General features: G+C 42.1%; 1 protein-coding gene and 1 long non-coding RNA gene across 2 annotated transcripts in view; both read right to left on the bottom strand.

Annotated features, from left to right (window-relative positions):
• Positions 1 to 6810: 6810 nt before the first annotated feature.
• Positions 6811 to 11141, bottom strand: LOC109296817. The gene is made up of 2 exons (XR_002097069.1): positions 9840 to 11141; positions 6811 to 7292 (listed from the first exon to the last, which is right to left on the bottom strand). It is a non-coding gene; the product is annotated as an uncharacterized LOC109296817 (long non-coding RNA).
• Positions 11142 to 14102: 2961 nt separating this feature from the next.
• Positions 14103 to 15621, bottom strand: part of MRPS10 (mitochondrial ribosomal protein S10) — a 10564-nt gene continuing 9045 nt past the window's right edge. The window contains exons 6-7 of the mRNA XM_019516400.1: positions 14762 to 14851; positions 14103 to 14468 (exon numbers count right to left, since the gene is read on the bottom strand). Coding sequence (XP_019371945.1) covers positions 14382 to 14468; positions 14762 to 14851 — 177 coding nt within the window. The 3' untranslated portion in view covers positions 14103 to 14381. The remainder of the gene's footprint in view (positions 14469 to 14761; positions 14852 to 15621) is intronic.

Raw genomic sequence — 15621 nt, 5'->3', positions numbered from 1 at the left:
CTTGGCCTATGGCCCACTCAGACCTCAGGTGTCTGCCAACATACCTGGACCCCTAACTCGGCTCTTGCTAGGCCTCAATCTTATTCAGGCCTCACCCTTCTTCAGGCCAATTCCCACCAGCCTTGGGCCTCGGGCCTTTCTGGCCCCCATGGTCTTGCCCATAAGCCCCACTCTCCCAGGCTTTAGGTCTTGAGCCCTCCTGGCTCCCATGTTGCCACCCATAGGCCCCACCCTCTAAGGCATTGGGCCTTGAGCCCTCCTGGCCCCTGTGCTGTTGCCCAAGCCTGTTGCTTTTCTTTCAGGGTGCACTCCCTTAGCCTTTCCCTCCCATGGGGTACCCACAAGGCAGCAGGAGCTAAGGCTTTCCAGCACCCCATACTTGCCTTTCACTGAGGAGGCACAGGTGTAGCATTTCCTGCAGACTGCCCCCACACTATTCAACCCCAGCAGGATGCAGTTTCAGGACTTACCCAGGACCCACTGCAGGCCTACCTGTCCTGATCTTTCTCCTCCCTCTCTAGGCTCCTTGGTGTTCTTCCTGGGCTACTCGCTCCTGGGCACTCTGTTCCAGCCTCCACCTTTTAACATAACCCTCAGTCCCTGGCCCCAACTCTCTCTCGGACCCCCCTTACAGGATACCTCCCATCAGATGGCTGAGCTTCAGCCTCCATTATTCCAGACTGCTTGCTGGCTTACCCCCTTACTCTCTCACCAGTGGTCTTTCCCGAGAGACCTTCACTCACTTGAGCCTGGCCCTGCTCTCCAGCCAGTCAGGACCCCAGGATCCCAGTTCTGGAGCTCCTCATGATAGGCATACCTACCCTTCAGCCACTCAGGCCCTGGCCCCAGCTTGGGTCAGTCAAGAGCCCTGGGTCAATCTACAAACAGCTGACTCTCTCACTCGATAGGGGTCCACCTCTGGGCCCTTCCAGAAATCAATCTTCTCACACTGGGCTTGCCTGGAGCCCCACAGATCTTCTACAAAGCAGCCCTTTACTTCACTGGGCTCATTTGTGCCCCTCCAGGGTCAGCCCTCCTCCCTAGGTTCCCCTAGGCCTCTCCTTGGTCACCCATACTCTCAACAGTTCAATTCAGGGGCTTGCCTAGCCCCTCTGTAAGCCCACAAACTCTAAACCCCTTCTGCTTGGACTGGCCTGTGTGTTCTCTAGGCCTTTGTATACCCAGCCTCTCTCACTAAGCCATTCTGCCCTCTTGAACCTCTGTATACATGGCCCCTTACTATATGCTGGCCTTTCCACAGCCCCAGGCCTTCATCCCCCTCCTAAAGGCTCTGGACCTCACCTGGGTCTCTAGGAACTTCTTCCTTCCCCATAGTTCCTACCCTAACCTGCACGGTGTTCTAGGAGCAGACTCCTCTGGCTGAACGTTACTCTATCAGCTTCTTAGTTGCAACTGTTGGCCCTGCTCCCTGGGCTTTCTTGCTGCCATGTGACTACCTGATTGTCTCTGCTCTCACCTACAGGGTGCTCTGCAGCCTGCTCAAGCCCCTTAAAGTGGTGGGCACCAAAGGTGCCCTGCCACAAGCTTATTTAAGGTAAAGCTTTGGTAAGCAAAGTTTGATGGAGGTAGTTCATGTAGATGGTTAACACTTAACCATAACATGTAAAATTGAAACTGCACATGAAGCACAGGCATATTTGACTCCCACTGGTGTTAAATTATGGAGGGAATGACATGGTCTAAAAGAAATAGCCTGTGGTGATAATGTGCATACATTTATAAAGCAATGTCCCATTATATAATAAACATTTGTATTCTTGGAATTTTATGCAGTGGTGACAAAAGCAAAGTCATTAGATTGAACCACAGCAGCTAGATATAGCTTATAGGTATTGTTCATCTCCCTGCCAAAGCAGGATAGGACTTTTTTTTCCCTTTTTTGCAGCTGTGGTGATTTTTGAAGTGTTCCTGTCTGAGGGGCACAGCAGGGGACTTGTCTGCTGCTGAAACACTCCATTAGAAAATAAAACAACAAAATGAGACCCTGGAGTATAAGGAGTATACACTAAACCATAAGATCTCATTTGAAATCAAATATGGATAAAGTAGTAACTACTTTTGGGTAGTCTAGCCTAATACATTCCCATTGAACACTAGCCCACCAAAATATTGTCTCAACTACACTTGTATAACCAGTAGGTGGCACTTGGTTAAGGGCCAAATTTTCATAAGATCTGTATGGAATGCATTAATGTGCTATTTTGCTGTTGTAAGCATCTGTGATGAAAGAAATGATAAGAATAAGTATATCTATAATTAATATCTGCTGTTACCGGTTCTATAGTTCATAACGCTGTTACCAGACTTTCCATCAGTCTCAAAGAAATACAGGATAAATATTTGCCAAACTTATTTTTCTTGCACTGTAATCTGTGTTTGTGAGAGATGAATACCAGGAATCTTATCTGACTTCATGTGCTTTATGATGGGGGGATACTGTAGTAAGCCTCTCCACAGAAAACAGCTGGTTGAAATGCATATTCATCTCCTGACCTTTCCATCTGCTGTGCATGCTATGTCTTTTATAAATATCAAATCTAATGAAACCTGCTCTGCCAATTTGAAAATACTTATGTGGGAATAATGAATACCCACCTTATTGTTATGTTTACCATAATAAATTAATTGTCTGAAATGGCTGTTAGATTTTTACATTTTCTTCTTAGCTTGGTCTCAGAAGGAGTCAAACATTGAGTGATTAGTGATGTCTTTATGTTTTGGGTTGTAATGTTTTATTTGCCATACAAATGATCCAGTAATACTGATGATCACCACGTGAAAGTTCACTTACAGACTTTTACTAATTAAAAGATGGGTGGCAGGATTTGGCCTTACATCAGTTCACTTGATAGTATGTATCAGAACATTAGAGACAGACTTACCTATGAATAAGCCAAATCTGTCTGTAATTCCATCGAAAGCAAGTCTAGGGTTTAAATTTGCCTAATAAATAATCTGAAAGTTAAGACCTGTCTTTAGTTTAAGAATAGCTAATGTTCTTTCCAGGTGTGTGGACTGGTTTCTTATTCAGTTTCAAGGTAACACTCCTGCTGTTTTCTGGTATGAAGTTTACACTTCTTAAGTTAGGAAACAATTTGCATTGAAAATAGAACTTGCCAGAAATATAACAAAAGAAAAATCAAGATATTTCTTGACCAAGGAATCTCATTGTTTTGTTTGAAATTTAAAATGACATTTTGTTTTGACCTTTTCAGAACTTTTGAGGATCCTTGGGCTGCTCAGGAGTATGGGAATTATGGAGCTGGAAACATTTGATGGATTTTTTTTCTGTTTTGGGAAAAATATTTTTCAAGTAGAATTTTTTTATTTTTACAGAAAACAAACTTCTTATTGGAAAATCAGCATGAGGATAAAAGTTCCTAGGCAACTCTAGTTGAAAAGAATACATGACTGACATGGCAGAACTTCAAATAATTTGAGATGAAGGCTTGTGGATCTAGTTCTGGTCTTTCCACTCTTACTAGAATTAAATTTCAGCATGAAGGATAGTGTAAAAAAAGAATGTGTGTGTGTGTGTGTGTGTGTGTGAGCATGCGTGCCCCCCCCACAAGCTTCAGTTGAATTACTTTTAATATTTTGAGGGGTATTATCATTTCATATATTGCATATGTACAGTTGCACATGTATCTTATATATATGAGATTCACTTGCATTAAAAAAGCATTGTTGAAGTTGCAAAATCAAGCTCTCCAAAGTTAAAAATTGTCAGAATGAAAAATTGCAGAATGCACATGCAACCTAAATCAGTTTCCTTTAAGCATATGCATTGTGACAGTCTAGTATCACCTGTTTTCACCATCTTTTCCCAATCCTGTCTCCTCCTGCCCCTCCAACATGTCCTGATTTCTACTCTTTAACCTGCTAATCTCAGCCCAGTTTTCCTACTTTCCCAGCCAGTCTCAGGACCGCTCCATCTCCTAGGTCCTTTTATATTTCTCTCCCTCTCCATTTAATGCCTCTCCACTGGCTTTGAATTTCAGTTACTGAAGTCCTTGTTTAACCTCACTTATTCTACTCTAAGCCTCAGTTTTCTCTTCCAGTCTCTGTCACGACAATCCCAGCTTTTCAGTCTTTTTATCTGATCTGTCTTGTTCTGTTCCATCTGGCCACTAGTCTGCCTTTCCTTGGCTCCTTCTCAAGTCTGCTCTCTCTACCCCATTTCCCACTTCCTTACCCAGTTCCTGTTCTAAACAATTTTGAGTAGGTAGTATGACTGTCCTCAACAGTGCCATTTTCTCCTTTCCCTTCACCAAACTCTTTCCTCACTCCAGGTTTCTTTTTCCAATCTCCTAATCACCCTCCAGTCTGGGTCTTGTGCCTCTGCATTCAGATCTGGATTACTTCCTCTTTTGTGGAGAGCACCAAGAGTGCAGAAGAGATGGGAATCCCTGGGTTCCGGTGCAGAACCTGGCCTGCAGCATCCCAGTCAAGCAACTGCAGAGCAAGCATTGGTCAGCCGTGCATTAAAAAGTGCTTAGTGCATATGAAATTGGCAGGGAATGCAGCCGCAAAGCTCTTGCAGGTGTCAACTGAGCATATGCAACATGTTTAACATGATCATAGTCATTTGAATTCAATGGACATGGCAAAAGGTGTATTTCTGGCAAAAAGATGGGGTGTCTCCTTCCAAGCTAGGGTGCTAGAACTACTCAAAGAAAATCACCAGAATCTTTAATGGAAAAAAATATTTTTTTCCCTGATCTTTCCCAGCAAATGGCTGAACCATTTTAGCTGAAAATTCCTAATATAACTCATCCTGAGACAGACACCTGACAGTCAACCCAAACTCTAACTCTGCCAAACTTTAAGGTTTTTTCTTCCAAAGCTTAAAAGATGTGATGAAATAACCTGTAATTGACAGCTCCAGAAGCTGAAGCTGTCTTGAGTTATTTTAATGAAATCTTAGTATTGTTAATCTTTTGTTCAGTACTAGTAATGAAAAGATTTAAATCCCCAGAAAGGATAAACCTTCCATAAGTATTAAACATTCTTCATCCTGTTTTCTTCTGACTTGAGAGGTAGGGGAGGAGAAAAAATGAGAATGGAGTATGTTACAAAAAGCATTATTGTAATTCATTATTGTAAAATATGACTGTGGTGGACTTCATATTGGTAAAGCATAGGGGCTGCGCTGAATCCCTTTTTCAGCATTTCTGGTAATGGAAAGTAGAAATTGAAGTTATAGGAATGGTCTTTAGTCAGCACTATAAACTTAGGGAATAAATGATAAATAAATAATTTTCTTTAGCATCATATGTGACAAAAATGAGAACATCAAGTTTCTGTAGAGTTTCTAAAATGTAAAGAGTTTGAATCCCAATTTAAACTTCAAACTTTAAACTTTGTTGGAAATAAGTTTGGGTATAGTAAATACAAGAGTTCAAAAAGCAAATGATCTTTAAAAGGCAGAGTTGTGCAGCCTATATTGGATGACTGAAGTTGCTACGTCACTTATCAGCATGCATCCATTTTAAAAGTAGGAAAATAAGATCTAGGATAATGGAAATGGATCGTATGACAATTTAGTTGCACTTTTGGAACTAACAGGACCTAATCTTGCTGCTACTGATGTCAACTGGTGTTTGCCATTAACTTTACTGGGAGCAAGTTCAGACTGTTCAGGACTGCACAGACCAGCCAAAAATTGTCAGCTCACCAAAATCATGTATGCTTTCCCTACATGCTTGATATTGGTAGCAGATTGTGTATACTTCTGTACCATTGCTTATGGTGGAAACTATTATTGCTCATCCTGTGAAATTCCAGAGGAATTTCCACAGGTTCAAATGGAAAAATCACTAGGAGTAATTTTGCTTGCCCAAAATTATTCATATGCACACAGGCTGCTTTGGACCAGTGCTTTTAAGGAGAATCACTTTTTTAAGAAATGCATGGTACAGAGTATTTTGACAGGTAGCATTAAAGCTGCTGTCTCCTCGAGCGTCTCTAGTCTCAAGACAGAAAATATAATAACTAATTGGTTACTTGATCAATTACCCCAAAAGATCAAGTAAAAATGTGTATCATGCTTCTTAAAATATTTCAAATTACTGATGGCTGAAATATTCAATATTGATTATCATGGTATCTTTTTTTCAATGATAAATATTTCTTTCAGCAGCCAAAATACTTTCAGATAACTTTCACTATTTGTTTTTGTTTTTTAATTTTCCCTCAGAAGAGTGGAGGTGGGTGGGGTTGGCGTGGAGGAATTTGATTTGCTCAGTCCTCACCTGTGTAGCTACTCTGGGTCAGACAAGGGGAAGCAGCTGGCCCTCTCCTGCCCCAGCACCCCATAGATGGCCTTCTCTTGAGCTGGGCCCTGGTGAGGAGAGATTCCATGTTCCTTTCTGTCTCCCCAGTGCTTGTTCTCTTGTGGTGCTCATTGCTGTGACAGTCCCTTTCCCCAAAGATCATGACTCATCATTACAAAGCAGCAGAGACAGGAAAAGAAAATATTTCCCTCAAGCCAACCAACAGGGAACTTAAAATGAAGACCTAGCACCTCCAGCAGGATGCACCCAGCCAGGCTGTATCCCAATTGTGAAGTCTCTGAGGTTATGAAGTAGAGGAACTGCATATGGATGACCAGGGCTGAGAAGCCCTGTTTGGGGATGGACTCATTCCTATTTTGTAGTCTTCCTTCAACATGTATCATGAGTGGCTGGAACTCTTCTTGAAATGCCCAAATGTCTCCACCGTCATCAGGAAGGGCCAGGGAAGCACTGCAGACCTAAGCTTCCTTGACCAGCACCTCCCTTTTGTTTTTTTTTAAGAAAAGTAACCGTCCTTAAAATGCTGTTCAGTCTGATTAGTTCTAAGGACCACAGGGCTCGGTCACTACCCTGGCCCGGCCGATGTGGAACCAATATGTAGCTGGCTCAGGATGGGGCTGACTACATCCCCTTAGGTTCCCAGAGAATAGGCTGGGAACCTAGGAGAAGGCTCGCCAGATAAAAGTCCCAACCATAGTGACTTCATAGGGAAAAAATGGGGTGGGTGTAGGAGATGCAGAAGGTTCACACGGACCAAAGTTGCCCTGAATATCCTGTTCTGTGGAATGCCTCATGTTATTGATCCTGTTACACCACTAATTGGCTGCTGAATCTCTGCACTGAGACTTTAACAATGCTTTCTGGAAAGCTGCTCCTACCTCCCAGTTGCTCTGTCTTCAAGACCATGCCTCAAATCTCCCTTCCTTGACTCCATGACCTTGCTCCTTCTTTCATCTTCCTGGAGATGTGGCTGTTCTGGGGTGAAGGAAAATTACATTTGTTTGGTGGGCTTCTATCCCTGCTTGCCAGTAACATTGACCTCCCACCCCTTCTTGACTACTGGTGACTTGGTTGTCACTGGGACTGAGCTTGGTCCTCTGGAAAACCTGCTCTTAGAGGGATGTTTTCTAAATGCTAAAACACTGACACTTCTGAATTAGATTGCGAGGTGGGAATAGTCACAGATGAAGCTTGCCCCTGGGGCCCATCTGCTTCCTATCTCTTCACCACTGGGAACTGATGGTCCCAGCATGGGAGGGAACAAACCTGGAACTCTCTTAGGAGTTCTCAAGAGCTTCTTTCATGTGCATGGTGTCAGCCCTGCTGAACCAAGCACCTCAGTCAACCTGCTGGCCTGTAAATTGCTCTGAGGAAAGTAGTTTCAACTGGTGGGTCTGTCACAGTGTGTGGGCTGGAAACAGCTGTCAAAAGTATTCTGGATTGCCCAGAAGACAATGCTTACTGATACTCAGTAGCTAAAAGTTCCAGTCTCTACTTCTGACACACACTAAAATTCTTTCTTGCAGTCTCTTTTCTTTGGGTTGCCCTAGTTTGTAAGCCTCTCTTACTATCCCGAGTTAACCTAACAAGCATGATTCCTAGGTATTTATAGCTTTGTAGCACTCAGCTGGTCCTTCCTTGCTAAATGGAGCCATTTACAGACTGACTCAGTGATACACATCTATACTTGTTGATCCTGGATTGGCTTTGTCAGCCATCTTTGGACCCATAGATAAGGCAAACATGGAAGACAATCATCCTTGACTGTCAGGATTGCTGCTCCTGATGAGCCTGAGAGAACTCAACTTGGCTTGCAAGGAGCCTGAGTTCCTTCACAAACCCTTCCACTGACTTATTCTAGCTGCCACATCCCAAAGACGTAATATTGGAGTTTTTCATAAATTTATGTAACATGGAATATATCTGTATGTTTTAAAAGATACTCCACAGAGCAAGAAAAGAGGATCAAGCAGAAAGGAGGGCAAAATCCCCAACATATCCAGTCTCCTTTTCAGACAGAACATTTCATTCTCTCCAAAACCAACTTTATTCTATTACCACCACCCATTTAATAAATATTTTTAGTCATCTAAAACACAAAGCTCCCAAGACCCCACAGAAAGACAGATCTCATGTTTAAAATATATGTCCTCTTATGGCTCACAGTTGCCTGTGTGCTGGGGGGCTCTGAAGTTGCACAACAAATCCCACTGTTTACCTTTACAATATCACCTCAGCCTTAAAAACAGTACCTTCTTGACAGAAGATCTAAAGACTCAACCAATGAAGTAAAGCACCAAGAGGCTGCTCCATTTGCCGAGAGGCCAGGCTACCCTAAGACAGCTTGGACTGGTTGGCTATCCTTCTCTAGATAGGAGTAGGTAGTGAGAGCCTGTCAGAAAGGGGTTTTCTGTAGGTAGTGGCTTTTTCCTGTCAATGTAAAGCAGGGTCAGAAAACCAGTAGTTTCCTTCAGGGAATCTCCAACAGATTTAGCAGGTGTCTTTTCATATGGCTTTGAGCCCCTCCAGTTGAAAGGTACAGTGAAGAACTTACTCAAGGCGAGTTTCAGGGTCATCTTATGATTAATTCATTGCAACTCTCATTTTTCATGAGCTTTCTGTCTAGAAATTCTTGTTAGGCCTAAGTGCATGAACTTTCACTTCACAGTATTATATCTAATATATCTATTACTTGACTCCTCTGTCATGCAGTCTGTCTACCTTCCCTCAGTATCTCCTGTTCAGTGTTCACTGACAAGAGGAGCCAAGTACAACATTCAGACCTTCCTCCACTTCTGCTATTTTCTCTCCTCAAGCACTTCCTGAAAGTAAAGTTCTCTAAATTCTTATACACAATCATACTAGACTATGAGAGGACTAGAAACTATACAAGAATGCTTAACTTTTTTGGCAACAAAATCATTTCCCTCTTTGGGAGGTTTGTTCTTCCATGTTTTAATGTTGTACAGTCTTATGTTTACCCTGAAGGACATTTGACACAGAAGCAAGTGCAAACCCTTCTTGCAGTAAAAGGAAACTGTCTGACTGGTGAAGTGGTGTTTTAAGAGTGTTCTGACATCATTCAGTCACTCAGTAGCCTGTGTCCAGCTGATCAAGTCTCAGCTGCATATTGCACTATACCTGTGTCCTTGTTCTGGATTCATAGTGTGCAAATGTATTTGCGGTTTTGGTAAAGTATCTGCTGTATCTGGCGAGTACCTTGCTCCTATAGTATGTCAACAGAGACTAAGAATGATAGAAAACGAGGGGTGGAAGGGACGAGGTCACCTCGTCCAACCCCCTACTCAAAGCAGGACCATTCCCACCTATATCATGCCAGCCAAGGCTTTGTCTCGCTGGGTCTTAAAAACCTCCAAGGATGGAGAGTCCACAGTCTCTCTGGGTAACCTGTTCCAGTGCTTTACTACCCTCCTTGTGAGAGCTTTCCTAATATATAACTATCCTAAACTTCCCTTGTTCTGTCATCTGCCACCACTGAGAACAGTAGCTGTTCTGACTTACCTGCTCAGCCCATGAAGCTTCTTTCCAAGTGCAGGATATGTCCCCAGGAAATAGTCTGATGCTAAGTCTCCTAGTTGTTCGGGGGGGGATCCTTCAGCTTGATGGTTGTAATAGGTTTTTTGGCCTTTGCATGTCTCTTCCTTTTTTGATGTTACTCCATCCACAATGCCTGGTGTAGCATGGCTGTAGGCACCAAGGTATGTGTACATCTTGATAAGATGATATGCTTGATATTAAAGTCCTCTCTGCAGGACTATTACTCAGTTTGTGCATGTCTTAATATTTCTTTGTTTTTGCAGTATTCTTTGGTTTGTACAGTGTGTTTCGACTGCAGTGTTGTAGCAATATTGTGTAATGACTGAATTCCTACACAGTACAAACTCAGTGCAAGCAAACTGGAATCCACTGCCTGAAATGACAGTGCTTTAGATACCATATTGGCTGAAATTCTTCACTGCTTTGCAGCAAGGCAGTTCTTCAGTGACAAAGGGGTAGAGCATAGGTATATGGGAACAAAATTAATTATTCACTTCTCAGTACAGTAACAAAGACAAAACAGCTATAAAAGGTATAAGGATGTGGAAACTGCCACAATATTAATTGTGGCAAAACAAAAAGTGCTTAATGATCTCAAACCAGAGGGAAGTGGGAACTGGATAAGCTGCTTCCCAGAATTCTGAATGAACTGGCACGTGAAATTGAAGGTTCAGGCATGAGTAATTTGAACAAATCTGTCAATACTGTTGGCTACAGAAATTGGCATGGCTTAACCGTTCTAGCCCACGAAATTGTTCAGGTTTGGCACACGTTTGATACTTTCACTTGGTACTGTGTTTGTAAATTATATTGGCCTTGTAATATCATGATTGTGCTACTTTGTAATTTTAATCTGTCTGTGCTTCATTGCAGTTTTGCATAACAGAGAAAACCTTTGTCACTAGGCATAGTCACTAATGCCCCAGTGTTTACTTGGTACTGTTACCTATTTGTATGCGGTCTTTGCTTCTATTTTACTGTTTGTAATACTATATTTTTGCTGCTTCATGCTGCATTGTCGTACGTGCAAAATCTCAGCCTCTTAATAACTGGGCTACCTAGAGAAGGTGGTGGGCACATGTGTACACACACACGGTTTGACATAATTATTTCCTGTTGCAGCTCTTGCAAAGCATCCATCACCACCTGTGGGTTGTTTGTAAACCACTCTGAGCCTACTGGATAGGGTAGGATATAAATTTAATAAATAAATGCGTGCAGGGTATTATGTATTTTCATGTTTTTCTTTCCTTTTCCAGTTTGTCATTTCTTACTCTGTATTTTGGGCATTTCCCTTTGCATGAGTTTTGATGAGTATTTGCTTGCATTTTCCTAGTTTCCTTGTGCTTCTTAACAAATGATCTTTTTGTCTGCTCCACTTAGATTTTTAACTAGAATGTTCAGAGTGCCCACACTAGGCTCTACCTACAGCTGTAAGCGTGCACAAAGCTAATGAACAAACTAACGTTCAAATGAAAAATGTATCACAGACTAGTTCATCATTTAAGATTTGAAAAATCACATAAGTCAGCCATGCTGATCCCTTACTTCTCCAGATTCCTTAGGCATCTTTTCAACACATGACATTTTTGCTGGTTGAAAGAGTTTCCGGAGTTCTGCTAGGATTCTGTCTGGGGAATCCCAGGTTGTAAAGGCATTACCCATTACAGTTAGTAGGGTAAGATATGTGGGGGGTTTCTTTTATGTTGTATCCAGCCTTACTGTAAATGCATATATTTTTTCTGTGGTAGGCTAAAGAAAGGCCATTTGGTAACCATATCCCCTTTGTGTCGATCTGCTCAGAGACAAAAATCTGGGAATCCTTTGGTTTTCTTTGGAGGATTGGACAGGGAATCCTCTGCAACACTTCCAATTTCAGGTACTTGTAGAAAACAACTAATTTATGAAAGTATGGGTGTGAGAATAAAAAAAAAGCAATGGGAAAATTTCTCATGAAGCTCTAGACTTGGGAGTAATCAGTTCACTCATAACTTGCCTTCCATTTTATAAACTGTTGCATTTCTACCCCTTACACTTTTGGAACAAAATGGGAACCATGACACCAAAAGCCTCCTAGGGCATGTGCACAGGAACATGGGTATTTGTTTCACCAGGGTGCCGTTGCTACTTGTCCCTGGGGAACACCCCTGCCACGTGTGCTCTGGCACACGGCAACTCACCCCGGGTGGGGTAGGGAAGCCTGGACCAGCAACTGTGCTGGCCCAAGCAGCCTTACCTGAGGTCCTGGGGGCATCCCAGGGCTGCAGCCATGGCAGGAAGCCTGGCTAGCAGCTAGAGTGTGGTGTGCTGCTGCCACATGCACTGCCCTGCTTTTTTTGGCATGGTTTTGACCCTGGAATTTCCCACGATCAAACCACCCCCTCTCATGCTGCAAGGCAGGGGCACACCTGTGTGTGTGGTGTGGCACTGCAGAAGGGTCAGCAGTGCCACATACTACATGTCTGCACTCATCTGGATGTGACCCTAGAGTGCAAATGAAAATAACCTGATTTGAAGCCAGCTTTATGGCTTTTTGACTGTTTCAAGGTGGAAAGACTTTCACTGCAGGGAACTGCAAGCTCTGATGGCAGTGTATTGCTGCCTCTTAGTTCAGAATCCTATAGAGGCCCTGATCATAATGTTCCAGCAGCCCAGTATCTGGATCTGGCAGGAATACTCCAAATTATTCTCTGCATCTCATCAGGTGAATTAAGCAGTAGAGATAGGCATATAATTGCACTGTGGTGGTAGAACGGGAGGCAAAGAGGGGGAAGGGAGGCACAGGTTAGCAACACTCCAAGGCTCCTACTACTCAGGTTTTTGAAGGTGCTGGGGAGTAGCTGTTATTCTTCAAGCAGAAAGTGGTCCTTCTGATATGCTTTATGCACTTCTCTCAGATCTGAAGCTCATCATTGTAGCTCCACTTCCTCCTTTGCCAAAAACCCTGTGTTAGAGTCCTGTTCTCCTGGCTCTTCTGCTGCCTTTCTTCCTAATTTACAGGGTGGGATTGAGATGCTGGAATTTATTATATTCTGAGAACAATCTGGCCATATCCTTGCTGCTGCTTTTAACTGTAAACATAGACTTCCCCCACTATGGAGCTATATGTAAAATAAGTATCTGATTTGACTAAATACAACAGGTTGTCAAGCTAAGAGCAAAACATCTACATGCTTTCTGGCAGCCCAAGAATGGCAGAGGTTGAACCTCTTTTGCCAGAAAACTCATTTTCAAGGAAGTGGGGAGACCAATCCCCAAATCCTAATTTACTTAAAATTGGTAACGCGAGCACGTAACTGTGAAACATGATGAGAAAAGCCAAGTTATCCATTCACAATAAGAGGCTTACTACCCTAGTCTTCAAATGCTGAACAACAGAAAAACAGTTAACGGATGTTTCTGAAATATCTACTACCCTTGGGCTGGCACTACTGTGACCTCCCCTCTCCATTAGAGTACTATTGGAGCAAATAGCCACTGTTTGAGAGACAGAAGTGTGGGGTTTTGCTCCTCCTTTCAAAGTGCTTCTGTACTTCCTTAAGTGACTCATGCAAAAGTCACACAGGAGAGTGTGAAAGAAAAAAGCTTTGAGTCCTTGTTTAATACCCTAATAACTGGACAACCCCAGCAATATCTATGGAAGCGTTTTGTTTTCCATATTCATGGAAAAAGTCATGCAAACCAGTGACTGATATGTTAGTATACAAAAGCAGGATGCAGAGAAAAATCATTATCTGTAACAGTGTTGTTCGATTCTGTCCATGGGAGTAATAACTCATATAAAAACCTATCTGGACAGAAATAGTATGTTCAGTTTTGAAGTGCAGTTTATTTATAAGAACTGTAAGAAACAGCAAGAGTTTGCTCTTAATCACTCTAAGAGGACTACGTTTTTGCTGAATTGTTACTTCTTGTATCATTTTGCTCAAGATATTCAAAAGATGGGATCACCTGCATATCTTGTCAAGAACTGCGCAAAGAATAGAAATGAAGTTGCACTGCTGAAATAGCCTGTCTGTTGCTGATTTCTCTTCTAGAAATACAGACATTCAAGCCTCACATTTACAATTACTCAAGTGAAGATACCAACATTTAAGAGTTGATGAAGTTCTCTCATTTTTTCAATACCTTGCTAAATACTAAGTATAAGAAAAATGTACCCCCTCACACAGGAGACTAATTCAAGCAAGAGGATGAACTGAATGGATTCTGTAGAACACACAGCTTAAGTCTTTTGTTTTTTAATATACAAAACTTTGATTAACTTAAGAGAACAAGACAACACATAATAAGCTGTTGGTCAAAAACATGTTCCTGGAGCTAGGATCCAAAATAATTTCAGAAGGGCTGACATGGACATCTCTATCTTCATCATGGTTTTATATTCTGTTTGTAAATCAAGACAGGATTTGCAGTCCTATGAAATATTAATGTTTAGATAAAAAAAAATAATTGACCTTCCCATACCAACAGGGACTTGGAAGAGCTGCAGTATATATGAAGAATTCATGACTCATTTACAGTTTCTTCTACTGGAGGCAGTGTGTCCCATAATGATTTCTGAATATGTTCAGGTAGCTTTTCTATTTTGGTCTAAAAACAAGACAAAGAAACATTCTGAGATTTCACTTAGCAGTTTACATTCAATTAGATTATTCCTTTAGAATAATTCAATCTTCTTTGCTGTATTCACATTTATATGAATTAAATTCCAAAATTATCAGGTTCTGGCCAAAGTCATTTTAAGAATAGCACACCCTCAACCCCCTGGTGCCAAGATGTTCTCCACTATCTGGTTCCTTCACCTCCTAGTCCTCTCTCCCCAACAGAGAAACTCTGCAGTGAAGTTCCATAGACTTAAAAAAACCGAAAATAAACCACATTACCTTTTTTACTTCCATGGCAACCCCTTCAGGTAAGTTTCGTTGGATGTATTCCAAGTAAACATTAGCTGTACTGCCAGTTAAGTGTTTTAGCTAAAAGAAAAGTGTGTTAATTACTTACTACTAATTACATTATTTTATCCATACAACTGTATACTCCAGTGGGAAGATCTACAAAGTGTTAGAAAAGCTACAGCAGCATAGTGGAGGGTTCATTTCTTCCATCATCTCAAAGATTTTTTATTTGTTCTGTACTCCCAAACATCTTTACTGCATTAATGCCTAGGGCCTAACTCTGTTAGGGTCCTACTGTGATGGCCCTATAAAAATGTATAGTAAATGGCAGTCCCTGACCCTGGAAGAACACAGAATGCCAACGGTGGCCCTTTTGTTAATTACTTGTATTTTCCAAGAAGTCAGTAATTCATATAGTGAAAGAGATGCACTACAGAAATATGTGCAGTGACAATGACTTTCAAACTGCATCCTAACAGGTGCGTGAAGTACAGGAAACTTTGCCATTCATTGGGGCATATGTTCTACGGATCCCTGTGAACAGGGAAATCCGCAAATACATTCATGAATGGCCGCAGGAACCCGGTGGTGGCAAGCATGGAGCTCCCACAGGCACTGCTGGCACTGTGGGGGAGCATGTCACGAGTGTGCTGCGAGACAGCGTGCATGGGGAGAGAGCATGGGTTGGAATATTTGCACCGCAAATATTCAAAACTATGAATCGTGAATGGCAAGGGTTTCTTGTGTAACACTGCCCAGCCAACAGTAGTTTGCAATAAGTAGGGACCTACTGAATTTGCAGTGGAAGTGGGCTGTGCAGCAGCTTCTTTAATCTTGCAGGTTCCCCC

The sequence above is a fragment of the Gavialis gangeticus genome, unplaced genomic scaffold (assembly GCF_001723915.1).
Source record: "Gavialis gangeticus isolate Ggan-Ray unplaced genomic scaffold, GavGan_comp1, whole genome shotgun sequence".
NCBI lineage: Eukaryota > Metazoa > Chordata > Crocodylia > Gavialidae > Gavialis > Gavialis gangeticus.
Note: the sequence above shows the minus strand (reverse complement) of the source record. Positions and strands in the feature narration are given on the sequence as shown.